Raw genomic sequence first — 26816 nt, 5'->3', positions numbered from 1 at the left:
CCACAGTGGCGGCAGTCGCTCAGTCCATAGGGACTTGGCTTGGGAAGCGGAGGGTCGCTGGTTCAACTGCCATATCTCTGACATCTCTCCATCGAATGCATATATAGGTCCTGTTAGTGCATGTGTGCCTATTTGGGGCCTGAGTGTATATGACAAAAGAATGAAAAAAACTGCAAGAGGGGCCTTCTGAACCCCAAACTGCTCGGGGCGCCTGTCCAAGACAGCAACCCTCGCTCTGACATCTCTCCATTGAATGCATGTATAGGTCCTGTTAGTGCATGTGTGCCTACTTGGGGCCTGAGTGTATATGACAACAGAAAGAAAACAACTGCAAGAGGGGCCTTCTGTTTCAACACTGTCTATTGGCTGTTAGAGACAGGCCACATCAAAAGGTGGACTTGTCCCGAGTGCTCAGGGTAACAGATTTGGCACAGAGAACTTTACACAGTGCGGCTGATTCCAGAAAGAGATGCACAGATTTTGCCGGAGAGGCTCACAGTTGTCCGGGGGAGTGTCATAGGAGGGGATTGTTTGGGACCCAAGTCCAGCCTCTGGCCTGAGAGGCCAAGTGGGCCCCGCCCACCTCTCAGTGTTAGGCAGCCGTGACCTTATTCTTTTTGTGAATAAAACCTGCATGAGCATGCAGACAGCATTGGCTGGTAGTATAAATTGCAACAATGTTGTTAGAAAGACCTCACCCCTCACTCCTGTGACATTTCAGAGTACTGCCCAGTCTGGATTCCAGACCTCCAGCCAGCCCCGTCACAAAGTTGTCATTCCCCCAGCGAGGGGGTCAAAAGGGAGGCAGCGGCATATGGTCAGCGTGCTTGCTCAGGCAGCACATATAATAAATTGGAATCGATACAGAGAAGATTAGCATGGCCCCTGCGAAAGGATGACACGCAAATTCGTGAAGCGTTTCCACTTTTTGATCTGGGTTAAGGTTCGAGTTGTTGTCGCAAGCAACTAAGCGGGTGTGCTTTCTGTCAGCGGCTGCGATTCCCGGTGCTCCCCTGTCCACAGTGGCGGCAGTCGCTCAGTCCATAGGGACTTGGCTTGGGAAGCGGAGGGTCGCTGGTTCAACTGCCATATCTCTGACATCTCTCCATCGAATGCATATATAGGTCCTGTTAGTGCATGTGTGCCTATTTGGGGCCTGAGTGTATATGACAAAAGAATGAAAAAAACTGCAAGAGGGGCCTTCTGAACCCCAAACTGCTCGGGGCGCCTGCCCAAGACAGCACCCCTCGCTCTGACATCTCTCCATTGAATGCATGTATAGGTCCTGTTAGTGCATGTGTGCCTACTTGGGGCCTGAGTCTATATGACAACAGAATGAAAACAACTGCAAGAGGGGCCTTCTGTTTCAACACTGTCTACTGGCTGTTAGAGACAGGCCACATCAAAAGGTGGACTTGTCCCGAGTGCTCAGGGTAACAGATTTGGCACAGAGAACTATACACAGTGCAGCTGATTCCAGAAAGAGATGCACAGAGTTTGCCGGAGAGGCTCACAGTTGTCTGGGGGAGTGTCATAGGAGTTGATTGCTTGGGGCGTAAGTCCAGCCAATGCTGTCTGCAGTCCGAGTGCTCAGGGTAACAGATTTGGCACAGAGAACTTTACACAGTGCGGCTGATTCCAGAAAGAGATGCACAGAGTTTGCTGGAGAGGCTCACAGTTGTCTGGGGGAGTGTCATAGGAGTTGATTGCTTGGGGCCCAAGTCCAGCCTCCGGCCTGAAAGGCCAACTGGGCACCACCCACCTCTCAGTGTCAGGCAGTCGTGGCTTTATCCTTTTCATGAATGAAACCTGCATGAGCATGCAGACAGCATTAGCTGGTAGTATAAATTGCAACAACGTTGTTAGAAAGACCTCACCCCTCGCTCCTGTGACATTTCAGAGTACTGCCCAGTCTGGATTGCAGACCTCCAGCCAGCCCCGTCACAAAGGTGTCATTCCCCCAGCGAGAGGGTCAAAAGGGAGGCAGCGGCAAATGGTCAGTGTGCTTGCTCAGGCAGCACATATAATAAATTGGAATCGATACAGAGAAGATTAGCATGGCCCCTGCGCAAGGATGACACGCAAATTCGTGAAGCGTTTCCACATTTTGATCTGGGTTAGGGTTCAAGTTGTAGTCGCGAGCAACTGAGCGGTTGTGCTCTGTGTCAGCGGCTGCAATTCCCGGCGCTCCCCTGTCCACAGTGGCGGCAGTCGCTCAGCCCAGAAGGACTTGGCATGGGAAGCGGAGGGTCGCTGGTTCAACTGCCAGATTGCCTCCTGGGCACTGCCAAGGTGCCCTTGAGCAAGGCGCTGAACCACAAACTGCTCGGGGCGCCTGTCCAAGACAGCACCCCTTGCTCTGCCATCTCTCCATTGAATGCATGTATAGGTCCTGTTAGTGCATGTGTGCGTATTTGGGGCCTGAGTCTATATGACGACAGAATGAAAACAACTGCAAGAGGGGCCTTGTGTTTCGACACTCTCTACTGGCTGTTAGAGACAGGCCACATCAAAAGGTGGACATGTCCCGAGTGCTCAGGGTAACAGATTTGGCACAGAGAACTATACACAGTGCAGCTGATTCCAGAAAGAGATGCTCAGAGTTTGCCGGAGAGGCTCACAGTTGTCTGGGGGAGTGTCATAGGAGTTGATTGCTTGGGGCCCAAGTCCAGCCAATGCTGTCTGCAGTCCGAGTGCTCAGGGTAACAGATTTGGCACAGAGAACTTTACTCAGTGCGGCTGATTCCAGAAAGAGATGCACAGATTTTGCCGGAGAGGCTCACAGTTGTCTGGGGGAGTGTCATAGGAGGGGATTGTTTGGGACCCAAGTCCAGCCTCTGGCCTGTCAGGCCAACTGGGCCCCGCCCACCTCTCAGTGTCAGGCAGCCGTGACCTTATCCTTTTTGTGAATAAAACCTGCATGAGCATGCAGACAGCATTGGCTGGTAGTATAAATTGCAACAACGTTGTTAGAAAGACCTCACCCCTCGCTCCTGTGACATTTCAGAGTACTGCCCAGTCTGGATTCCAGACCTCCAGCCAGCCCCGTCGCAAAGGTGTCATTCCCCCAGCGAGGGGGTCAAAAGGGAGGCAGCAGCAAATGGTCAGTGTGCTTGCTCAGGCAGCACATATAATAAATTGGAATCGATACAGAGAAGATTAGCATGGCCCCTGCGAAAGGATGACACGCAAATTCGTGAAGCGTTTCCACATTTTGATCTGGGTTAAGGTTCGAGTTGTTGTCGCAAGCAACTAAGCGGGTGTGCTCTCTGTCAGCGGCTGCAATTCCCGGTGCTCCCCTGTCCACAGTGGCGGCAGTCGTTCAGTCCATAGGGACTTGGCTTGGGAAGCGGAGGGTCGCTGGTTCAACTGCCATATCTCTGACATCTCTCCATCGAATGCATATATAGGTCCTGTTAGTGCATGTGTGCCTATTTGGGGCCTGAGTGTATATGACAAAAGAATGAAAAAAACTGCAAGAGGGGCCTTCTGAACCCCAAACTGCTCGGGGCGCCTGTCCAAGACAGCAACCCTCGCTCTGACATCTCTCCATTGAATGCATGTATAGGTCCTGTTAGTGCATGTGTGCCTACTTGGGGCCTGAGTGTATATGACAACAGAAAGAAAACAACTGCAAGAGGGGCCTTCTGTTTCAACACTGTCTACTGGCTGTTAGAGACAGGCCACATCAAAAGGTGGACTTGTCCCGAGTGCTCAGGGTAACAGATTTGGCACAGAGAACTATACACAGTGCAGCTGATTCCAGAAAGAGATGCACAGAGTTTGCCGGAGAGGCTCACAGTTGTCTGGGGGAGTGTCATAGGAGGGGATTGTTTGGGGCGCAAGTCCAGCCTCTGGCCTGAGAGGCCAACTGGGCCCCACCCACCTCTCAGTGTTAGGCAGCCGTGACCTTATCCTTTTTGTGAATAAAACCTGCATGAGCATGCAGACAGCATTGGCTGGTAGTATAAATTGCAACAACGTTGTTAGAAAGACCTCACCCCTCGCTCCTGTTACATTTCAGAGTACTGCCCAGTCTGGATTGCAGACCTCCAGCCAGCCCCGTCACAAAGGTGTCATTCCCCCAGCGAGAGGGTCAAAAGGGAGGCAGCGGCAAATGGTCAGTGTGCTTGCTCAGGCAGCACATATAATAAATTGGAATCAATACAGAGAAGATTAGCATGGCCCCTGCGCAAGGATGACACGCAAATTCGTGAAGCGTTTCCACATTTTGATCTGGGTTAGGGTTCAAGTTGTAGTCGCGAGCAACTGAGCGGTTGTGCTCTGTGTCAGCGGCTGCAATTCCCGGCGCTCCCCTGTCCACAGTGGCGGCAGTCGCTCAGCCCAGAAGGACTTGGCATGGGAAGCGGAGGGTCGCTGGTTCAACTGCCAGATTGCCTCCTGGGCACTGCCAAGGTGCCCTTGAGCAAGGCGCTGAACCACAAACTGCTCGGGGCGCCTGTCCAAGACAGCACCCCTCGCTCTGCCATCTCTCCATTGAATGCATGTATAGGTCCTGTTAGTGCATGTGTGCGTATTTGGGGCCTGAGTCTATATGACAACAGAATGAAAACAACTGCAAGAGGGGCCTTGTGTTTCGACACTCTCTACTGGCTGTTAGAGACAGGCCACATCAAAAGGTGGACATGTCCCGAGTGCTCAGGGTAACAGATTTGGCACAGAGAACTATACACAGTGCAGCTGATTCCAGAAAGAGATGCTCAGAGTTTGCCGGAGAGGCTCACAGTTGTCTGGGGGAGTGTCATAGGAGTTGATTGCTTGGGGCCCAAGTCCAGCCAATGCTGTCTGCAGTCCGAGTGCTCAGGGTAACAGATTTGGCACAGAGAACTTTACTCAGTGCGGCTGATTCCAGAAAGAGATGCACAGATTTTGCCGGAGAGGCTCACAGTTGTCTGGGGGAGTGTCATAGGAGGGGATTGTTTGGGACCCAAGTCCAGCCTCTGGCCTGTCAGGCCAACTGGGCCCCGCCCACCTCTCAGTGTTAGGCAGCCGTGACCTTATCCTTTTTGTGAATAAAACCTGCATGAGCATGCAGACAGCATTGGCTGGTAGTATAAATTGCAACAACGTTGTTAGAAAGACCTCACCCCTCGCTCCTGTGACATTTCAGAGTACTGCCCAGTCTGGATTCCAGACCTCCAGCCAGCCCCGTCGCAAAGGTGTCATTCCCCCAGCGAGGGGGTCAAAAGGGAGGCAGCAGCAAATGGTCAGTGTGCTTGCTCAGGCAGCACATATAATAAATTGGAATCGATACAGAGAAGATTAGCATGGCCCCTGCGAAAGGATGACACGCAAATTCGTGAAGCGTTTCCACATTTTGATCTGGGTTAAGGTTCGAGTTGTTGTCGCAAGCAACTAAGCGGGTGTGCTCTCTGTCAGCGGCTGCAATTCCCGGTGCTCCCCTGTCCACAGTGGCGGCAGTCGCTCAGTCCATAGGGACTTGGCTTGGGAAGCGGAGGGTCGCTGGTTCAACTGCCATATCTCTGACATCTCTCCATCGAATGCATATATAGGTCCTGTTAGTGCATGTGTGCCTATTTGGGGCCTGAGTGTATATGACAAAAGAATGAAAAAAACTGCAAGAGGGGCCTTCTGAACCCCAAACTGCTCGGGGCGCCTGTCCAAGACAGCAACCCTCGCTCTGACATCTCTCCATTGAATGCATGTATAGGTCCTGTTAGTGCATGTGTGCCTACTTGGGGCCTGAGTGTATATGACAACAGAAAGAAAACAACTGCAAGAGGGGCCTTCTGTTTCAACACTGTCTATTGGCTGTTAGAGACAGGCCACATCAAAAGGTGGACTTGTCCCGAGTGCTCAGGGTAACAGATTTGGCACAGAGAACTTTACACAGTGCGGCTGATTCCAGAAAGAGATGCACAGATTTTGCCGGAGAGGCTCACAGTTGTCCGGGGGAGTGTCATAGGAGGGGATTGTTTGGGACCCAAGTCCAGCCTCTGGCCTGAGAGGCCAAGTGGGCCCCGCCCACCTCTCAGTGTTAGGCAGCCGTGACCTTATTCTTTTTGTGAATAAAACCTGCATGAGCATGCAGACAGCATTGGCTGGTAGTATAAATTGCAACAATGTTGTTAGAAAGACCTCACCCCTCACTCCTGTGACATTTCAGAGTACTGCCCAGTCTGGATTCCAGACCTCCAGCCAGCCCCGTCACAAAGTTGTCATTCCCCCAGCGAGGGGGTCAAAAGGGAGGCAGCGGCATATGGTCAGCGTGCTTGCTCAGGCAGCACATATAATAAATTGGAATCGATACAGAGAAGATTAGCATGGCCCCTGCGAAAGGATGACACGCAAATTCGTGAAGCGTTTCCACTTTTTGATCTGGGTTAAGGTTCGAGTTGTTGTCGCAAGCAACTAAGCGGGTGTGCTTTCTGTCAGCGGCTGCGATTCCCGGTGCTCCCCTGTCCACAGTGGCGGCAGTCGCTCAGTCCATAGGGACTTGGCTTGGGAAGCGGAGGGTCGCTGGTTCAACTGCCATATCTCTGACATCTCTCCATCGAATGCATATATAGGTCCTGTTAGTGCATGTGTGCCTATTTGGGGCCTGAGTGTATATGACAAAAGAATGAAAAAAACTGCAAGAGGGGCCTTCTGAACCCCAAACTGCTCGGGGCGCCTGCCCAAGACAGCACCCCTCGCTCTGACATCTCTCCATTGAATGCATGTATAGGTCCTGTTAGTGCATGTGTGCCTACTTGGGGCCTGAGTCTATATGACAACAGAATGAAAACAACTGCAAGAGGGGCCTTCTGTTTCAACACTGTCTACTGGCTGTTAGAGACAGGCCACATCAAAAGGTGGACTTGTCCCGAGTGCTCAGGGTAACAGATTTGGCACAGAGAACTATACACAGTGCAGCTGATTCCAGAAAGAGATGCACAGAGTTTGCCGGAGAGGCTCACAGTTGTCTGGGGGAGTGTCATAGGAGTTGATTGCTTGGGGCGCAAGTCCAGCCAATGCTGTCTGCAGTCCGAGTGCTCAGGGTAACAGATTTGGCACAGAGAACTTTACACAGTGCGGCTGATTCCAGAAAGAGATGCACAGAGTTTGCTGGAGAGGCTCACAGTTGTCTGGGGGAGTGTCATAGGAGTTGATTGCTTGGGGCCCAAGTCCAGCCTCCAGCCTGAAAGGCCAACTGGGCACCGCCCACCTCTCAGTGTCAGGCAGTCGTGGCTTTATCCTTTTCATGAATGAAACCTGCATGAGCATGCAGACAGCATTAGCTGGTAGTATAAATTGCAACAACGTTGTTAGAAAGACCTCACCCCTCGCTCCTGTGACATTTCAGAGTACTGCCCAGTCTGGATTGCAGACCTCCAGCCAGCCCCGTCACAAAGGTGTCATTCCCCCAGCGAGAGGGTCAAAAGGGAGGCAGCAGCAAATGGTCAGTGTGCTTGCTCAGGCAGCACATATAATAAATTGGAATCGATACAGAGAAGATTAGCATGGCCCCTGCGCAAGGATGACACGCAAATTCGTGAAGCGTTTCCACATTTTGATCTGGGTTAGGGTTCAAGTTGTAGTCGCGAGCAACTGAGCGGTTGTGCTCTGTGTCAGCGGCTGCAATTCCCGGCGCTCCCCTGTCCACAGTGGCGGCAGTCGCTCAGCCCAGAAGGACTTGGCATGGGAAGCGGAGGGTCGCTGGTTCAACTGCCAGATTGCCTCCTGGGCACTGCCAAGGTGCCCTTGAGCAAGGCGCTGAACCACAAACTGCTCGGGGCGCCTGTCCAAGACAGCACCCCTCGCTCTGACATCTCTCCATTGAATGCATGTATAGGTCCTGTTAGTGCATGTGTGCGTATTTGGGGCCTGAGTCTATATGACAACAGAATGAAAACAACTGCAAGAGGGGCCTTGTGTTTCGACACTCTCTACTGGCTGTTAGAGACAGGCCACATCAAAAGGTGGACTTGTCCCGAGTGCTCAGGGTAACAGATTTGGCACAGAGAACTATACACAGTGCAGCTGATTCCAGAAAGAGATGCTCAGAGTTTGCCGGAGAGGCTCACAGTTGTCTGGGGGAGTGTCATAGGAGTTGATTGCTTGGGGCCCAAGTCCAGCCAATGCTGTCTGCAGTCCGAGTGCTCAGGGTAACAGATTTGGCACAGAGAACTATACACAGTGCAGCTGATTCCAGAAAGAGATGCACAGATTTTGCCGGAGAGGCTCACAGTTGTCTGGGGGAGTGTCATAGGAGGGGATTGTTTGAGACCCAAGTCCAGCCTCTGGCCTGTCAGACCAACTGGGCCCCGCCCACCTCTCAGTGTTAGGCAGCCGTGACCTTATCCTTTTTGTGAATAAAACCTGCATGAGCATGCAGACAGCATTGGCTGGTAGTATAAATTGCAACAACGTTGTTAGAAAGACCTCACCCCTCGCTCCTGTGACATTTCAGAGTACTGCCCAGTCTGGATTCCAGACCTCCAGCCAGCCCCGTCGCAAAGGTGTCATTCCCCCAGCGAGGGGGTCAAAAGGGAGGCAGCAGCAAATGGTCAGTGTGCTTGCTCAGGCAGCACATATAATAAATTGGAATCGATACAGAGAAGATTAGCATGGCCCCTGCGAAAGGATGACACGCAAATTCGTGAAGCGTTTCCACATTTTGATCTGGGTTAAGGTTCGAGTTGTTGTCGCAAGCAACTAAGCGGGTGTGCTCTCTGTCAGCGGCTGCAATTCCCGGTGCTCCCCTGTCCACAGTGGCGGCAGTCGTTCAGTCCATAGGGACTTGGCTTGGGAAGCGGAGGGTCGCTGGTTCAACTGCCATATCTCTGACATCTCTCCATCGAATGCATATATAGGTCCTGTTAGTGCATGTGTGCCTATTTGGGGCCTGAGTGTATATGACAAAAGAATGAAAAAAACTGCAAGAGGGGCCTTCTGAACCCCAAACTGCTCGGGGCGCCTGTCCAAGACAGCAACCCTCGCTCTGACATCTCTCCATTGAATGCATGTATAGGTCCTGTTAGTGCATGTGTGCCTACTTGGGGCCTGAGTGTATATGACAACAGAAAGAAAACAACTGCAAGAGGGGCCTTCTGTTTCAACACTGTCTACTGGCTGTTAGAGACAGGCCACATCAAAAGGTGGACTTGTCCCGAGTGCTCAGGGTAACAGATTTGGCACAGAGAACTATACACAGTGCAGCTGATTCCAGAAAGAGATGCACAGAGTTTGCCGGAGAGGCTCACAGTTGTCTGGGGGAGTGTCATAGGAGGGGATTGTTTGGGGCGCAAGTCCAGCCTCTGGCCTGAGAGGCCAACTGGGCCCCACCCACCTCTCAGTGTTAGGCAGCCGTGACCTTATCCTTTTTGTGAATAAAACCTGCATGAGCATGCAGACAGCATTGGCTGGTAGTATAAATTGCAACAACGTTGTTAGAAAGACCTCACCCCTCGCTCCTGTTACATTTCAGAGTACTGCCCAGTCTGGATTGCAGACCTCCAGCCAGCCCCGTCACAAAGGTGTCATTCCCCCAGCGAGAGGGTCAAAAGGGAGGCAGCGGCAAATGGTCAGTGTGCTTGCTCAGGCAGCACATATAATAAATTGGAATCGATACAGAGAAGATTAGCATGGCCCCTGCGCAAGGATGACACGCAAATTCGTGAAGCGTTTCCACATTTTGATCTGGGTTAGGGTTCAAGTTGTAGTCGCGAGCAACTGAGCGGTTGTGCTCTGTGTCAGCGGCTGCAATTCCCGGCGCTCCCCTGTCCACAGTGGCGGCAGTCGCTCAGCCCAGAAGGACTTGGCATGGGAAGCGGAGGGTCGCTGGTTCAACTGCCAGATTGCCTCCTGGGCACTGCCAAGGTGCCCTTGAGCAAGGCGCTGAACCACAAACTGCTCGGGGCGCCTGTCCAAGACAGCACCCCTCGCTCTGACATCTCTCCATTGAATGCATGTATAGGTCCTGTTAGTGCATGTGTGCGTATTTGGGGCCTGAGTCTATATGACAACAGAATGAAAACAACTGCAAGAGGGGCCTTGTGTTTCGACACTCTCTACTGGCTGTTAGAGACAGGCCACATCAAAAGGTGGACATGTCCCGAGTGCTCAGGGTAACAGATTTGGCACAGAGAACTATACACAGTGCAGCTGATTCCAGAAAGAGATGCTCAGAGTTTGCCGGAGAGGCTCACAGTTGTCTGGGGGAGTGTCATAGGAGTTGATTGCTTGGGGCCCAAGTCCAGCCAATGCTGTCTGCAGTCCGAGTGCTCAGGGTAACAGATTTGGCACAGAGAACTTTACTCAGTGCGGCTGATTCCAGAAAGAGATGCACAGATTTTGCCGGAGAGGCTCACAGTTGTCTGGGGGAGTGTCATAGGAGGGGATTGTTTGGGACCCAAGTCCAGCCTCTGGCCTGTCAGGCCAACTGGGCCCCGCCCACCTCTCAGTGTTAGGCAGCCGTGACCTTATCCTTTTTGTGAATAAAACCTGCATGAGCATGCAGACAGCATTGGCTGGTAGTATAAATTGCAACAACGTTGTTAGAAAGACCTCACCCCTCGCTCCTGTGACATTTCAGAGTACTGCCCAGTCTGGATTCCAGACCTCCAGCCAGCCCCGTCGCAAAGGTGTCATTCCCCCAGCGAGGGGGTCAAAAGGGAGGCAGCAGCAAATGGTCAGTGTGCTTGCTCAGGCAGCACATATAATAAATTGGAATCGATACAGAGAAGATTAGCATGGCCCCTGCGAAAGGATGACACGCAAATTTGTGAAGCGTTTCCACATTTTGATCTGGGTTAAGGTTCGAGTTGTTGTCGCAAGCAACTAAGCGGGTGTGCTCTCTGTCAGCGGCTGCAATTCCCGGTGCTCCCCTGTCCACAGTGGCGGCAGTCGCTCAGTCCATAGGGACTTGGCTTGGGAAGCGGAGGGTCGCTGGTTCAACTGCCATATCTCTGACATCTCTCCATCGAATGCATATATAGGTCCTGTTAGTGCATGTGTGCCTATTTGGGGCCTGAGTGTATATGACAAAAGAATGAAAAAAACTGCAAGAGGGGCCTTCTGAACCCCAAACTGCTCGGGGCGCCTGTCCAAGACAGCAACCCTCGCTCTGACATCTCTCCATTGAATGCATGTATAGGTCCTGTTAGTGCATGTGTGCCTACTTGGGGCCTGAGTGTATATGACAACAGAAAGAAAACAACTGCAAGAGGGGCCTTCTGTTTCAACACTGTCTACTGGCTGTTAGAGACAGGCCACATCAAAAGGTGGACTTGTCCCGAGTGCTCAGGGTAACAGATTTGGCACAGAGAACTTTACACAGTGCGGCTGATTCCAGAAAGAGATGCACAGATTTTGCCGGAGAGGCTCACAGTTGTCCGGGGGAGTGTCATAGGAGGGGATTGTTTGGGACCCAAGTCCAGCCTCTGGCCTGAGAGGCCAAGTGGGCCCCGCCCACCTCTCAGTGTTAGGCAGCCGTGACCTTATTCTTTTTGTGAATAAAACCTGCATGAGCATGCAGACAGCATTGGCTGGTAGTATAAATTGCAACAATGTTGTTAGAAAGACCTCACCCCTCACTCCTGTGACATTTCAGAGTACTGCCCAGTCTGGATTGCAGACCTCCAGCCAGCCCCGTCACAAAGTTGTCATTCCCCCAGCGAGGGGGTCAAAAGGGAGGCAGCGGCATATGGTCAGCGTGCTTGCTCAGGCAGCACATATAATAAATTGGAATCGATACAGAGAAGATTAGCATGGCCCCTGCGAAAGGATGACACGCAAATTCGTGAAGCGTTTCCACTTTTTGATCTGGGTTAAGGTTCGAGTTGTTGTCGCAAGCAACTAAGCGGGTGTGCTCTCTGTCAGCGGCTGCGATTCCCGGTGCTCCCCTGTCCACAGTGGCGGCAGTCGCTCAGTCCATAGGGACTTGGCTTGGGAAGCGGAGGGTCGCTGGTTCAACTGCCATATCTCTGACATCTCTCCATCGAATGCATATATAGGTCCTGTTAGTGCATGTGTGCCTATTTGGGGCCTGAGTGTATATGACAAAAGAATGAAAAAAACTGCAAGAGGGGCCTTCTGAACCCCAAACTGCTCGGGGCGCCTGCCCAAGACAGCACCCCTCGCTCTGACATCTCTCCATTGAATGCATGTATAGGTCCTGTTAGTGCATGTGTGCCTACTTGGGGCCTGAGTCTATATGACAACAGAATGAAAACAACTGCAAGAGGGGCCTTCTGTTTCAACACTGTCTACTGGCTGTTAGAGACAGGCCACATCAAAAGGTGGACTTGTCCCGAGTGCTCAGGGTAACAGATTTGGCACAGAGAACTATACACAGTGCAGCTGATTCCAGAAAGAGATGCACAGAGTTTGCCGGAGAGGCTCACAGTTGTCTGGGGGAGTGTCATAGGAGTTGATTGCTTGGGGCGCAAGTCCAGCCAATGCTGTCTGCAGTCCGAGTGCTCAGGGTAACAGATTTGGCACAGAGAACTTTACACAGTGCGGCTGATTCCAGAAAGAGATGCACAGAGTTTGCTGGAGAGGCTCACAGTTGTCTGGGGGAGTGTCATAGGAGTTGATTGCTTGGGGCCCAAGTCCAGCCTCCAGCCTGAAAGGCCAACTGGGCACCGCCCACCTCTCAGTGTCAGGCAGTCATGGCTTTATCCTTTTCATGAATGAAACCTGCATGAGCATGCAGACAGCATTAGCTGGTAGTATAAATTGCAACAACGTTGTTAGAAAGACCTCACCCCTCGCTCCTGTGACATTTCAGAGTACTGCCCAGTCTGGATTGCAGACCTCCAGCCAGCCCCGTCACAAAGGTGTCATTCCCCCAGCGAGAGGGTCAAAAGGGAGGCAGCGGCAAATGGTCAGTGTGCTTGCTCAGGCAGCACATATAATAAATTGGAATCGATACAGAGAAGATTAGCATGGCCCCTGCGCAAGGATGATACGCAAATTCGTGAAGCTTTTCCACATTTTGATCTGGGTTAGGGTTCAAGTTGTAGTCGCGAGCAACTGAGCGGTTGTGCTCTGTGTCAGCGGCTGCAATTCCCGGTGCTCCCCTGTCCACAGTGGCGGCAGTCGTTCAGTCCATAGGGACTTGGCTTGGGAAGCGGAGGGTCGCTGGTTCAACTGCCATATCTCTGACATCTCTCCATCGAATGCATATATAGGTCCTGTTAGTGCATGTGTGCCTATTTGGGGCCTGAGTGTATATGACAAAAGAATGAAAAAAACTGCAAGAGGGGCCTTCTGAACCCCAAACTGCTCGGGGCGCCTGTCCAAGACAGCAACCCTCGCTCTGACATCTCTCCATTGAATGCATGTATAGGTCCTGTTAGTGCATGTGTGCCTACTTGGGGCCTGAGTGTATATGACAACAGAAAGAAAACAACTGCAAGAGGGGCCTTCTGTTTCAACACTGTCTACTGGCTGTTAGAGACAGGCCACATCAAAAGGTGGACTTGTCCCGAGTGCTCAGGGTAACAGATTTGGCACAGAGAACTTTACACAGTGCGGCTGATTCCAGAAAGAGATGCACAGATTTTGCCGGAGAGGCTCACAGTTGTCCGGGGGAGTGTCATAGGAGGGGATTGTTTGGGACCCAAGTCCAGCCTCTGGCCTGAGAGGCCAAGTGGGCCCCGCCCACCTCTCAGTGTTAGGCAGCCGTGACCTTATTCTTTTTGTGAATAAAACCTGCATGAGCATGCAGACAGCATTGGCTGGTAGTATAAATTGCAACAATGTTGTTAGAAAGACCTCACCCCTCACTCCTGTGACATTTCAGAGTACTGCCCAGTCTGGATTGCAGACCTCCAGCCAGCCCCGTCACAAAGTTGTCATTCCCCCAGCGAGGGGGTCAAAAGGGAGGCAGCGGCATATGGTCAGCGTGTTTGCTCAGGCAGCACATATAATAAATTGGAATCGATACAGAGAAGATTAGCATGGCCCCTGCGAAAGGATGACACGCAAATTCGTGAAGCGTTTCCACTTTTTGATCTGGGTTAAGGTTCGAGTTGTTGTCGCAAGCAACTAAGCGGGTGTGCTCTCTGTCAGCGGCTGCGATTCCCGGTGCTCCCCTGTCCACAGTGGCGGCAGTCGCTCAGTCCATAGGGACTTGGCTTGGGAAGCGGAGGGTCGCTGGTTCAACTGCCATATCTCTGACATCTCTCCATCGAATGCATATATAGGTCCTGTTAGTGCATGTGTGCCTATTTGGGGCCTGAGTGTATATGACAAAAGAATGAAAAAAACTGCAAGAGGGGCCTTCTGAACCCCAAACTGCTCGGGGCGCCTGCCCAAGACAGCACCCCTCGCTCTGACATCTCTCCATTGAATGCATGTATAGGTCCTGTTAGTGCATGTGTGCCTACTTGGGGCCTGAGTCTATATGACAACAGAATGAAAACAACTGCAAGAGGGGCCTTCTGTTTCAACACTGTCTACTGGCTGTTAGAGACAGGCCACATCAAAAGGTGGACTTGTCCCGAGTGCTCAGGGTAACAGATTTGGCACAGAGAACTATACACAGTGCAGCTGATTCCAGAAAGAGATGCACAGAGTTTGCCGGAGAGGCTCACAGTTGTCTGGGGGAGTGTCATAGGAGGGGATTGTTTGGGGCGCAAGTCCAGCCTCTGGCCTGAGAGGCCAACTGGGCCCCACCCACCTCTCAGTGTTAGGCAGCCGTGACCTTATCCTTTTTGTGAATGAAACCTGCATGAGCATGCAGACAGCATTAGCTGGTAGTATAAATTGCAACAACGTTGATATCTACCAGAGAGAGACCTCACCCCTCGCTACTGTGACATTTCAGAGTACTGCCGAGTCTGGATTGCAGACCTCCAGCCAGCCCCGTCACAAAGGTGTCATTCCCCCAGCGAGAGGGTCAAAAGGGAGGCAGCGGCAGATGGTCAGCGTGCTTGCTCAGGCAGCACATATAATAAATTGGAATCGATACAGAGAAGATTAGCATGGCCCCTGCGCAAGGATGACACGCAAATTCGTGAAGCGTTTCCACGTTTTGATCTGGGTTAGGGTTCGAGTTGTTATCGCAAGCATCTAAGCGGGTGTGCTCTCTGTCAGAGGCTGCGATTCCCAGTGCTCCCCTGTCTACAGTGGCGGCAGTTGCTCAGTCCATAGGGACTTGGCTTGGGAAGCGGAGGGTCGCTGGTTCAACTGCCATATCTCTGACATCTCTCCATCGAATGCATATATAAGTCCTGTTAGTGCATGTGTGCGTATTTGGGGCCTGAGTCTATATGTCAACAGAATGAAAACAACTGCAAGAGGGGCCTTGTGTTTCGACACTCTCTACTGGCTGTTAGAGACAGGCCACATCAAAAGGTGGACATGTCCCGAGTGCTCAGGGTAACAGATTTGGCACAGAGAACTTTACACAGTGCGGCTGATACCAGAAAGAGATGCACAGATTTTGCCGGAGAGGCTCACAGTTGTCCGGGGGAGTGTCATAGGAGGGGATTGTTTGGGGCCCAAGTCCAGCCTCTGGCCTGAGAGGCCAACTGGGCCCCGCCCACCTCTCAGTGTTAGGCAGCCGTGACCTTATCCTTTTTGTGAATAAAACCTGCATGAGCATGCAGACAGCATTGGCTGGTAGTATAAATTGCAACAATGTTGTTAGAAAGACCTCACCCCTCACTCCTGTGACATTTCAGAGTACTGCCCAGTCTGGATTGCAGACCTCCAGCCAGCCCCGTCACAAAGGTGTCATTCCCCCAGCGAGGGTGTCAAAAGGGAGGCAGCGGCAGATAGTCAGCGTGCTTGCTCAGGCAACACATATAATAAATTGGAATCGATACAGAGAAGATTAGCATGGCCCCTGCGAAAGGATGACACGCAAATTCGTGAAGCGTTTCCACATTTTGATCTGGGTTAAGGTTCAAGTTGTTGTCGCAAGCAACTAAGCGGGTGTGCTCTCTGTCAGCGGCTGCGATTCCCGGTGCTCCCCTGTCCACAGTGGCGGCAGTCACTCAGTCCATCGGGACTTGGCATGGGAAGCGGAGGGTCGCTGGTTCAACTGCCAGATCGCCTCCTGGGCACTGCCAAAGTGCCCTTGAGCAAGGCGCTGAACCACAAACTGCTTGGGGCGCCTGTCCAAGACAGCACCCCTCGCTCTGACATCTCTCCATTGAATGCATGTATAGGTCCAGTTCATGTATGTGTGCGTATTTGAGACTTGAGTGTATATGACAATACAATGAACAGCATTCCACGCTGCATTTCACACCCCCCATCGCAATAGAGTGACTACCAGGGTAAAGGAGGCGCTCCCTTGTCCACAGTGGCGGCAGTCGCTCCGTCCATAGACCCTTGGCTTGTGAAGTGGAGGTACAGAAATTCATGATGCTTTTCCACAGTTTGAGCTAGCTTGTTACCAGCGCCCGAGGGGGTGGATTCTGTGTCAGCGGCTGGATTGCCCGGCATTTCGCGCCGGTGTGAATTTCTTTCCCATGCATTTTGCATTTGTCATCGCACATGAGTGCCTGCCAGGGGCAAAGTGGTGCCCCCTCTTCCACAGTGGCAACGCTGGAGCTGTGTATCTTCCATTGAAATGTTAGGTTTGCCACTTTTTGGATCAGTAGACAAGTGGCTTCTTTCATTTAACATTCTGACAGGCTTTTATGTCCAATACTGTACAGACCTGGTCTTATTTGCCCCTGGTATTGTTTTTCTTAATAAAACATACAGATAGTGATACTTGCATCTTCTACTGAGGTGTTCAGCCTACATCTGGACTGATGTTACTGATTCATATTCTGACAAGCGCTCTCAGAGAGCTCCAGCATATCAATCAGCAAAACATACCGGTCAGAAAAGGCGAGCTGAAACTGTAACTGACACTCCACCTGTTAATGATGCACATTGTTCTGACATACCATTAGATTTGTGAGATCTGTCGGATGTCTAAAGAAGGACAGGACCTGCCAGTGTTTTATCTTTGTGCCAACATTGAAAATATGTTGCAATTTTCTGTTTGTTTGAGAATTTGCTTTTTTCACCCTTTTGCAAAACTGTTTCTTTGCCTTCTTCCCTGCAGCAAATGCAAAGTGCTGTTTTTCATTAATGCACTTATGTTGGGTAAAAAGTTGAACAAAAGTAGTTTATTGTTGTTAAACAGCATACCTGCTTTATTCAGTGTATATAGAGAATTTGAGGCTTTGATGTATGACGTTCTATTCATGCTTTGTACTGTAAATATTTAAATATTTCTATTGATATTCCCTCTCTGCCTCAAAAACAACGGTGCTCTACACAGTGAGGAGATCAAAGGCTTGCCGTCCACGGAGCTCCTTTTGGAGATATGATGCAGACTGACAGCTCAGCTTCTGTTGTTCGAGCTTAGTGAAAACTCTGTGATGCTGTCAATTATTTTTTTTCCTGTTGTTGTTTCAAGCTGAAGGCTTATTCCATGAATATGATCCATTGTGTGGGACATTGGTGACAGTAATTAAAAGGTTTTTAAATTGTCTTATAATGAGTGAAATCTGCACACAATAATAAAGAGACCCTTTGTTTCATAACACTCCATAGGAGTGACTGTAAGTGGAAGAAGCAGCTTGTGTGTCTCTGTCAAAAAGATGAAATCTTAAATGTGTATTCACTCCAGTGAGATGTCTGTGTTTAGAGATGCATATTATTCTCACATGGATGCTGTATTATAATGAACTCTTTTCTGTCAACCATATTGCATGATAAATTCATAGTTGTGAAACTCTTCCTGTTGATACTATGAGATAGGATACAATTTTCATAATATCCTCAGTATTCACCATCATTGTGGAAGTCTGTACCCAAATGACCTTTTGCTAAGCCCCGCCCCTTTGTGGTGGTCCGACAAGCTGTCGGAGTAAGCATGGAGCACACACTGTAACTAACTGCACTCCCTGAAGAAATATCAGATTTTTGGAAAAATGAAACAGTGATTCCAGAGAGAAGCAGACAGAGGGGTCTACAGTTTGTGTTTGAAGGATATATCCAGGATGTCAAACTGACTCAGCAGCAACAACAGGTTAAAAAGACAAAGATAGTTAGAAGCTAAAGCCGAACTATAGGCTACAGATCACAGTGTAAAAGTGAACCACCACATCACTGCTGATCGCCACAGAAGACAATGAATTTAAAGGGAAACTTTGCTGATATTAAACCAGCTGTGTGGCATCACAGTGTGTGCAGATCAACGGTGTTTGGCTTCACCCCTGTGCCGCTGCCAGCACCCGAACAGGCAGAGATCTCCAGGGGAAGTCAAACAGTGTTCATCTGTGCACAGTGCTATAACACAGAGCTGGTTGAATTTCAGCAGTTTTCCTGCTCCCCTTCACTGTGTATACATTCAATAGGCTATATCTTCGGTAGCTAGCTAGCTAACCCTACACTTTCCAGAGTTTTGGTTTTGGAACAGGGAAGAAACGTATATCTTTTTCCAACCTCTCCAGGTAACGAGTATCATTAATACACAACGTCCCCCAGGGCACAACATTTCGCTCTAAACCCACAAAACCAGCCTGAAAAATGAAGAAATCTTAAACGATTACATTAGAGTCACTGGAGCACAGCTGTGTTGCTGTAAAATGATTGCTATGTTATGATTCGCCAGTCTGTGTCTGGGCGCGGGACTAAGGAAGGGTCAATTCAGTGTTAAAACTACGGTCTCAGATTCTTGTTGATACTCTTATTTGGGTACATAGGCTAGTCGTGTATGTGCACTGACCTACTTGCTCATTTTGCTTATGTTTACCCCTGAAATCTTAACAACATACTGTGGACAGTGAACAGCAGTTCTCGTTGAATATTGTAAAAGTCTCTCTCAGAACTTGTGGGTATCTCTCCACTGCAGTGTAAGATAAGAGAGAGGAGTGATGAGTTCCAGGCATTGGCTGTGTTTGCAGACTTTGTATCTTCAGGATACAGCCCTCACTAACTCTCCATGATTATTTACAACCTTTATGGAACAGTTCTTTAAACTTTGTAGAGCATGCTCTGGGTGGGAACCTCTAGTAGAACTTTTAGTTATACAAAGAAAATCAAGTCAGTGGCAGCTTTTAGTAAATCACTTTTTAAATAGAATGTTCTACTGTTTTCATATTGTCTTTTAAAATCCTAAAACACTGATTCCCCAAATTACAAGGACACTGCTTTAACATTAGCTTCTGATTTAATTACTATTGATAGAACTGTGATACTGCTGCCAAAGCAACAGTACACATCATTGTGTAGTATAAAATGCATTACTTTATTGTCAATAATTTATACAGTTATTAATGTTATTGAAAAAAAAATCCAAAGCATGCACACACAGCACAGAATTCAAATCTGCAGAGACTTAAACAATAAAAGCCCACAGAAAAAAGTGAAATTCAGGTCGCACAAAACATTCTTGGGAGAAAGTAGATAATATCTCAAGAAGATTATAATTACTTTTAGATTGAGCAGTCTGATTACATCAGCTTGTTTTTCAATCTTAAATAGGTCAACCCTTTCAACTTTTTCTCTGCTCATTTTTCCGCAATTAAGGCCCAAATATAAGTTCGAGCACGGGGGAGAGTGGGGGAATACGGAGCTGGGCGTCCTGGGCATTGCAATGTGGGTCATGCATCAGTGGTGCAAGCCAGCAAACAATCTGAGAGGGAGATCCGAGCACTGGTGATTTCATGCTTGTTGTTTGATCGAATAAATTACTTTATTTTTAGTGCCACTCTTGAAGTGGTGCGGCAAATAAGAGGCTGCCAGCTGCAGATCCCTTTTGTTTACACTTTACCATTTACTGTAATGATGGCAGATGATGTGATGCTGATGATGATGACATGTATTAAGCAACCTTGAGTATCTTAGTTTTATCGAGGTAGGTTGATTTGATGTGCTCCATTCAGAAAAGAAATAACAACTTTGGCCTGTAGAGTTCTAATGAGAATGAAATCACTCAATGTGGCCATTGTGCTGCTTATAACAAAGGCTGTATGTTTAATTATGGTGACAAAGGTCAAGTGCATCACTCACTGTGGCTCATTTACACATCTATTTAAAGCAACAAACATGACGCACACTGCTGGTGCAGGTAACAACCCCAGAAAGACATACAGGGTGACTTAAGATCAATACCACTTCTAATAGCCTGCGTAAAATCCGACAAAACAATTCCATCTGGTTTGTGTCCGTCGCTTCAGTAAACCCATACAAGCTGCTGCGAAGGAGCCAAATCGCTCGGTGGACTTTGCCTGGATTGGTTTTAGATAACCATTGCAAATAAATGGCCTTGACTGTCACTGGATTTGCAGACAATTGAATTTCTTGAAAACCAGATATTAGATCCAGGAGAGATTCAGTGTGACTGTTGGGAATGAGGTCCCAGGTGCAATATAGTCACAGCAGAGATCAATTCCTCAGCCAAGACTTTCCATTTATTACAGACAGTTGAAATTCAGATATTTCGACACAAGTTGCAAGAGGCCTATAATATGTAACCGCCAGGGAGGTTATTTCAGAAGTCAACAGTTTTCTATATCTGATTTCCTGCAGCTTCACATGCCTTTGTGTAGTGCTTGATGTCCTCAACAGACAATAAGACGAAACTCTGAGAAACAGAGTGAAGGTTACCTGAATACATTGAACTCACTGTATCTCCATTATCATAACTCTTAAGTGAGCATTTCAGTTTCAATCAACCATTTGAGCCTTGCATGGAAAAAAATGAATTCACAAAGCATTATTATATCAGCATTTGAGTTGATTTTTTTGCTTAAAACACACACTCTGTCTGAAAATATGAAGTACTGAAGAGCTCAGTCGCAGCTTCGAGTATCTCTCATGGACGTCACCGGTGCTTATTTGTCTCCTGCACCACCGTTCCCAGCTGTGGGACTTAATCAGCATAATATTCGTAACCACCGCTCTCATCCTGCTATGATTGGTGTGCTTATGCATATGGAAAAGGGTGAGAGCAAAAGCAACGTTATGGGTTAAATTGACATGTATGCAGTGCAGCTTACCTTGATGTGTGAGGTCTGATTAAGAGTTCAGTCTAGCAGCTAATGCACTGTACATGGTGTCCTTTTGTTCTGCATGTGTGTCCTGTGATTTAAAAAGGGATGTTCATTCACTCATGGCATAAATTGGTTCCTGTCTGCTGCGGTTTCTCATTCATCATCATGAATGCACTTATATCAGGTGGATTGATAGTGTTAGTATATTGGAATAATGTTGTTTTTTTTCTGTCTGTTTCTTCTCTTCCAGAATCTCTTACTGCACAGCAGATAAAACTCAGGATAAGGTCTTTGCATATGTCTCCCAAAGTCAGTTCAACGAGACCCTGGAGTGTCATGCATTTCTCTGCCAAAAGAAGAAGATTGTAAGTGTGCAAAACTTGGGATTTTGTTGTATATACCTGTGTGTACATTTGTCGGTATTAAGCGTGATGGAATATATGCCCTTGAACTCTAGCAGGTCTTGAGGTCAGTTTGTTTGTGGACTGAGAGCATTTAATGAACTGCACTAAGGACAGCCAGTCGCATAAAAGTAGATGGCATGTGGCGCCATCTTGTGGCAGAACACCCTTACATCTCACCAGTCTATACTGTATACAGCTGATCCAACATTATGAGAAATTGATAAGATTTGAAATAGACAGAGTTTATTTTCTTGGGGAAAAAAAGTGATTACATTTTTAAAATTATGCAATTTAATAGTAGATGTAGATGGTTAAATAATCAGACTAAAGATATTAAAGGGACAGTTGACCCCAGAGTCAAAAATACATATTTTTCAGTTTACCTGTAGTGCTATTCATCAATCTAAATTGTTTTAGGGTGAGTTGCAGAGTGTTGGAGATGTTGGCTGTAGAGATGTCTGCTTTCTCTCCAATATAATGGAATTAAATGGAACTTGGCTTGTGGTGCACAAAGTGCCAACGAGTGCATTTAAAAAAACTCAACAGCAATGTCTCTTTCCAGAAATCATACCCTGCAGCCTGTACCACAAAGCCGGATCAACGTACCCAAGATATATTCTCGCTATCTGGTTTGACTAACCCTAACACTGGCCATCTGGATAACCAATACTACAAAGCTGGTTATCAACTAGTTCAGTCAACTCTGGGTTTTCCTATCCAGCCACAAGCACATTCATGTGAAAGAGGAGGAGCTGTTAATTACGAGTGACATCATCAGAACCATGAATGAAGTGGGCTGCTTCATATGATATGAAATGTGTGTAAAAGAGCAACGTTCTGGACTAAAATAAACTTTGCATAAGTTAAAATACTGTTAAAATCATGTGTTAAGTGAGGTAAATGATCTCTGTGTTTGTTAAAAGCTATAACCTGTGGAAATAGAGCCCTGAAACAATGGAACAACCTACTATTGCTACTGACCTCTAACAATATGTAGGTTACTCATCCACTTTTCTCCAGTGATCTGATTGGTCAGAGGTTGGGGTGTTGACAGGATGTGATCTGATAGACTGAACATAACCTGAGGCCTGTACTATGAAACAGGATTTGGAGTTAGCCAGGTAACTTCAGGGTTAACTCTGGGTTTTCATAACTACGAAGCTGGCTCTCTTTTCACCGGGGTAAACCACTGTGGCAACTTCAGCTAAACAGCTGAACAGAACTCTAGAATATCGGATCACAGCCTGTCAACACCCCCACCTCTCTCTCCACCAGATCACTGACTAAAAAAGTATCCATGGATGAAAGTCCGGAGTGACAGGTAAAATAGAGGAGCCTATATGCTGTTATTGGTCAGTAGAATCATTTAATATTTCTGGGGGCTCTTTTCCCACTGGTTTTAAAACAGAGCTTCTAACAAACGGAGAGATTGTTAAAAAAAACTAAACACGTGATTTTAACACTATTTGAAATTATTATGTTTATTTCAGTCCACAGTGACTGCTGACAGTGCTGCTACTTTAACAGTCTGATTCCATCACTGCGGCTCAACATAACATGAGACACTTATGTGATGAGAACTAGGATAAAACAGATAATATTTTTTTCGTATAATAATCCACACACCGTTAATTGTCTCCCATCTTATCTTACTATATAATGACGTGTCTCTGTTCTACGTTTTTCTCCTCACTGACTTGGTCAATCCATGTGAAATTTGGCACAGTGGTAGAGGGTCATGGGAGGATGCAAATGAAGCAATATTACATCAATTGGCCAAAGGGGGCGCTATAGCAACCGATTGAAATTGCAAACTTCAAATGGGCATATCTCATGCCCCGTATGTCGTAGAGAAATGAAACTTTGCACAGAGATGCCTCTCCTCATGAGAACCCATAACTTCCAGTTATATAGATTTACCGCCATTTTGATTTTTTTTTTGAAAAACGCTTAAAAATCAATCTCTTCCTAGAAAGTTTGACCGATCTGCATGAAACTGGGTGAACATAATCTAGGGACCAATATCTAAAGTTCCCTCTTGGCAAAAGTTGGAAAACTTACTAAAACTGAGCTTCTATAAGGCAATGAATATTGCGGAGGGCGTGGCTCATCACATAAAGGTGTATAACATCTCAAGGGTTTCACTTTGTAGGCATATGACCACACATAATCTGAGGGGACCCCTCCATTATTGACCCCATCAAACAAAATGGGGGCGCTAGAGAGCTAATTTCTTATCTAGGCCTAACTGCCATATCAATTTTTACTAAACTTGGTAGATATGTAGAACAGGACGCCTCAAGGTGACTGGAGAAATGTAACTCTAATTGGCAACTGGGTGGCGCTATAACAACAGAAAAATGCTCAAAAATGGCTAAAATGCGACCGATCGCTGTGGCTCCCCCTGTGGACCAATGTTGGGTTTTTTTCTAATTTTTGGTTTGACTAAGTCATGGTATGGTATGCTGTACATAATCATGGAAACTGTCAGTGTGTCATTCTGTCTGTCCCACGTTTTTCTACTCACTGACATGGTCAATCTATGTGAAACTGCACATAGGCATTGAGGATTGGCATAGGTAGAAGGTGACAAAGCTACCAATGGGTATGGACTAGTTCCTTATGAATTTAAGCAATTTGGTCAGAGAGACCTCATCAGTCATTAACTACTTTTCCACCCTTTACTTCAGCTGTAGAAACAGTCTGGTGTTTTATGGGACATATTCAGAGTAGTACTATCATCATCCAACTAAACAGCAAAAACTACTTCATACTAATGTCCCATAGCTCAGTGATACCTGCATGTAACTTAAGTCTCAGATGACAGTAAAATTTTGGGTAGTGTTCTCAGTGTGTCTACATCTTTTGTTTTGTGATTACAGTTTCTTGTTTATATCCCACACCACGGTCATTTTACTGCTGGCAGTCACATACGCTACCGTTCCATCTCATATGATATGAAGCAGCCTCCTTCTTTCATGGTTCTGATGATGATGCTCGCACCTAACAACCCCGCCCCTTTTACATGAACACGCTTGTGGCAGGATAGGAAAACTGACCTAGTTGATAACCAGCTTTGTAGTAACGGTTATCCAGACAGCCAGTGTTAGGGTTGGTCAAACCAGATAGCGAGAGGACATCCTGGGTAACATTTCAGTTACATAGACCTCATCAGTCATTAACTGGGCTACTTTTCCACCCCTCACTTAAGTTACAGAAATAGTCTGGCATCACTTTAAAGTGTTTATGTGACATATTCAGAGTAATATTATCATCATCCAACTAAACAGCAAAAAAATACTCTATACTAATGTCATAAGTGCTTTATTGTAGGCAACTGGACTTGCTTGCATTTCTTGAAGACGTTTCGCCTCTCAAGAAGCTTCTTCAGTTCTAAATGACCGGTACAAAGTTGCAGGCTTTAAACTCTGTGTCGGTGTGAACCCTTGCAGAGTCGTAGGGGTCAGGCAAGCTCTTAGTTTCAGAGTCGTTAAGGTCACAATGTGAGTTGTTGACCCACCCGGCCATCATGTGAGTCATTAGGGTCAGGTGGGACGAGGGGTGAATGGATGTGAAGTCGTCTGGGGAGGGATCCCAAGACTGCATTGCAAATGGGTGATAAGTGGTGTCGTAGGCCACCCCCTCTGTTTAACGATGGTCGTTCCAGCTTGACGTAGATGGCTTCTTTTACTCCTCTTTCAAACCATCTTTCTTCCATGACCAAGATGCGCACATTGCTATCCTCAAAGGAGTGTTTTATCTCATATGATATGAAGTGGTCCACCTCCTTTATGGTTCTGATGGTGTTGCTTGTGATTAACAACTCCGCCCCTTTCACAGGAACACGCTCTTGGCTTGATAGGAAAACCCAGAGTCGACTGAACTAGTTGATAACCAGTTTTGTAGTACCCATTATCCTGCCAGCCAATGTTAGGGTTAGTCAAGCCAGATAATGAAAAGGTATCCTGGGTAAGTTGAACTGGCTTCGTAGTACAGGCCTCTAGTTGTGAGCAGTTTTATGTAGGAATGTTTTCTTTCTACTGAACTACACCCACCAACTGTATCACAAGGCAGAAGGAAACCTGCATCTACTGATGGTACAACTTGATTTTGGGGTGGACTGTCCTTTAAAGCAACACATTACTTGGGCACCAAAACAAATCCCAACTATGTATTATGTTTTATATCTCACTCCTTATGTTCCATTACTGCATTATCCTTCACATTTTGTTTTCTCTTCAGGCTCAGGCTGTGACATTAACGGTAGCCCAGGCCTTTAAAGTAGCCCTGGATCTTTGGGAGATTGCTCAGGAAGGTGAGTTCACTGATCTGGAAGAAGGTGACAGTGAAGCAGTTCAGTGAAAGCTTTTTCTCTTGAACTGTTCATAAAAAATAGGAGTGAGAAGACGCTGTATTCCATCCAATTGGAGACGTATCTTTCTGGGAATCCTTTTGGTTTTCAAGCCTAATATGTTTCACAACAACAAAGGAGCTGAAGGAAAATGCTTCACATGCTCAGTCACCATCCTGACCTCCACAGTCTCCACTGCACTATGTGAATGACACACTACGATACTTCATGCACGTAAAAATACCACTAAACTTGAATGGCTGACAACCAAACATTTCAAACACCTGACAGTTTAGTAGAAGCTACCGAGTTACTATTACATCTTCAAATTATCAGTAGCATATTGTGTTTTGATTAAAATGATGTGGAAAGGAATACCTCACCTTTGGGGTTTTGAGAAAATACTGGGAGTATACTGAGTGTGATAGAGGCTTTGGATGGAATATACTGTCGGTTAAACAGTAGAAAAGATGGGTATGAAAGAGTTAACTATAGTCCATCTGTTTCTTTAAGTAATGATCCTTCATGGATTCTCTCAGAGCCATATGTTAACTTACAGCTTGTAGAAGACAAGAAGAATAGTTCAGCAACAGATAACATTCAGAATATTGTTTAAGACCATGTTCAAAGACAATTTTATGGATTTTTGACAATATATACAGTAAATATATATACAACAAAAGTATGGGTATGGAAATGCAATTTTGTTGGGTCCCTGCTCATGTAGGTAACGAACAGGCAGATAAACTGGCAAAGATGCTCTTGAAGATCCAGTGTGCAGGATTTGTAGGATTTAGAGGGATATAGTATTGATAGAAATTCAGTATAATTGAGTATATTTTCTTTAGTCTGTAATCACTTAAAATATAAGAATGGTTTTGTTGCCATTTATATCTGTCACTGTCACCCCGCTTTTAACAGGAAGCTGATTTAATCTGTATTTTTACCACTGTTGATCACTGGGTCCATTTGCAACCTAAAAACCTCCTGAATGTCTGGATCTTAAGTTTGCAGAGAAAAAGGTGATCACACATTGGTAGGTGTTAGGCTAGCAGCCCGTCTCTGACACGCCAATCGGCATCG

General features: G+C 47.4%; 1 protein-coding gene and 15 non-coding genes across 16 annotated transcripts in view; all 16 read left to right on the top strand.

The window, feature by feature from the left end:
- Positions 1-26816, top strand: part of LOC117270747 (low density lipoprotein receptor adapter protein 1) — a 121132-nt gene that overhangs the window by 72914 nt on the left and 21402 nt on the right. The window contains exons 4-5 of the mRNA XM_078173781.1: positions 21229-21343; positions 25625-25697. Coding sequence (XP_078029907.1) covers positions 21229-21343; positions 25625-25697 — 188 coding nt within the window. The remainder of the gene's footprint in view (positions 1-21228; positions 21344-25624; positions 25698-26816) is intronic.
- Positions 824-930, top strand: LOC144466612 (U6 spliceosomal RNA). The gene has a single exon (XR_013493201.1). It is a non-coding gene; the product is annotated as a U6 spliceosomal RNA (small nuclear RNA).
- Positions 2003-2109, top strand: LOC144466604 (U6 spliceosomal RNA). The gene has a single exon (XR_013493193.1). It is a non-coding gene; the product is annotated as a U6 spliceosomal RNA (small nuclear RNA).
- LOC144466619 (U6 spliceosomal RNA) lies at positions 3110-3216 on the top strand. The gene has a single exon (XR_013493209.1). It is a non-coding gene; the product is annotated as a U6 spliceosomal RNA (small nuclear RNA).
- Positions 4127-4233, top strand: LOC144466614 (U6 spliceosomal RNA). The gene has a single exon (XR_013493203.1). It is a non-coding gene; the product is annotated as a U6 spliceosomal RNA (small nuclear RNA).
- On the top strand, positions 5234-5340 carry LOC144466618 (U6 spliceosomal RNA). Its single transcript, XR_013493208.1, has one exon. It is a non-coding gene; the product is annotated as a U6 spliceosomal RNA (small nuclear RNA).
- LOC144466611 (U6 spliceosomal RNA) lies at positions 6251-6357 on the top strand. Its single transcript, XR_013493200.1, has one exon. It is a non-coding gene; the product is annotated as a U6 spliceosomal RNA (small nuclear RNA).
- Positions 7430-7536, top strand: LOC144466603 (U6 spliceosomal RNA). Its single transcript, XR_013493192.1, has one exon. It is a non-coding gene; the product is annotated as a U6 spliceosomal RNA (small nuclear RNA).
- LOC144466617 (U6 spliceosomal RNA) lies at positions 8537-8643 on the top strand. Its single transcript, XR_013493207.1, has one exon. It is a non-coding gene; the product is annotated as a U6 spliceosomal RNA (small nuclear RNA).
- Positions 9554-9660, top strand: LOC144466602 (U6 spliceosomal RNA). Its single transcript, XR_013493191.1, has one exon. It is a non-coding gene; the product is annotated as a U6 spliceosomal RNA (small nuclear RNA).
- On the top strand, positions 10661-10767 carry LOC144466623 (U6 spliceosomal RNA). Its single transcript, XR_013493214.1, has one exon. It is a non-coding gene; the product is annotated as a U6 spliceosomal RNA (small nuclear RNA).
- On the top strand, positions 11678-11784 carry LOC144466610 (U6 spliceosomal RNA). The gene has a single exon (XR_013493199.1). It is a non-coding gene; the product is annotated as a U6 spliceosomal RNA (small nuclear RNA).
- Positions 12857-12963, top strand: LOC144466615 (U6 spliceosomal RNA). The gene has a single exon (XR_013493205.1). It is a non-coding gene; the product is annotated as a U6 spliceosomal RNA (small nuclear RNA).
- On the top strand, positions 13874-13980 carry LOC144466616 (U6 spliceosomal RNA). The gene has a single exon (XR_013493206.1). It is a non-coding gene; the product is annotated as a U6 spliceosomal RNA (small nuclear RNA).
- On the top strand, positions 14900-15006 carry LOC117271320 (U6 spliceosomal RNA). The gene has a single exon (XR_013493204.1). It is a non-coding gene; the product is annotated as a U6 spliceosomal RNA (small nuclear RNA).
- On the top strand, positions 15759-15865 carry LOC117271318 (U6 spliceosomal RNA). The gene has a single exon (XR_004502867.2). It is a non-coding gene; the product is annotated as a U6 spliceosomal RNA (small nuclear RNA).

The sequence above is a fragment of the Epinephelus lanceolatus genome, chromosome 13 (assembly GCF_041903045.1).
Source record: "Epinephelus lanceolatus isolate andai-2023 chromosome 13, ASM4190304v1, whole genome shotgun sequence".
NCBI lineage: Eukaryota > Metazoa > Chordata > Actinopteri > Perciformes > Serranidae > Epinephelus > Epinephelus lanceolatus.
The sequence above is the reverse complement of the archived record's forward strand: the minus strand, read 5'-3'. Positions and strand labels throughout refer to the sequence as shown.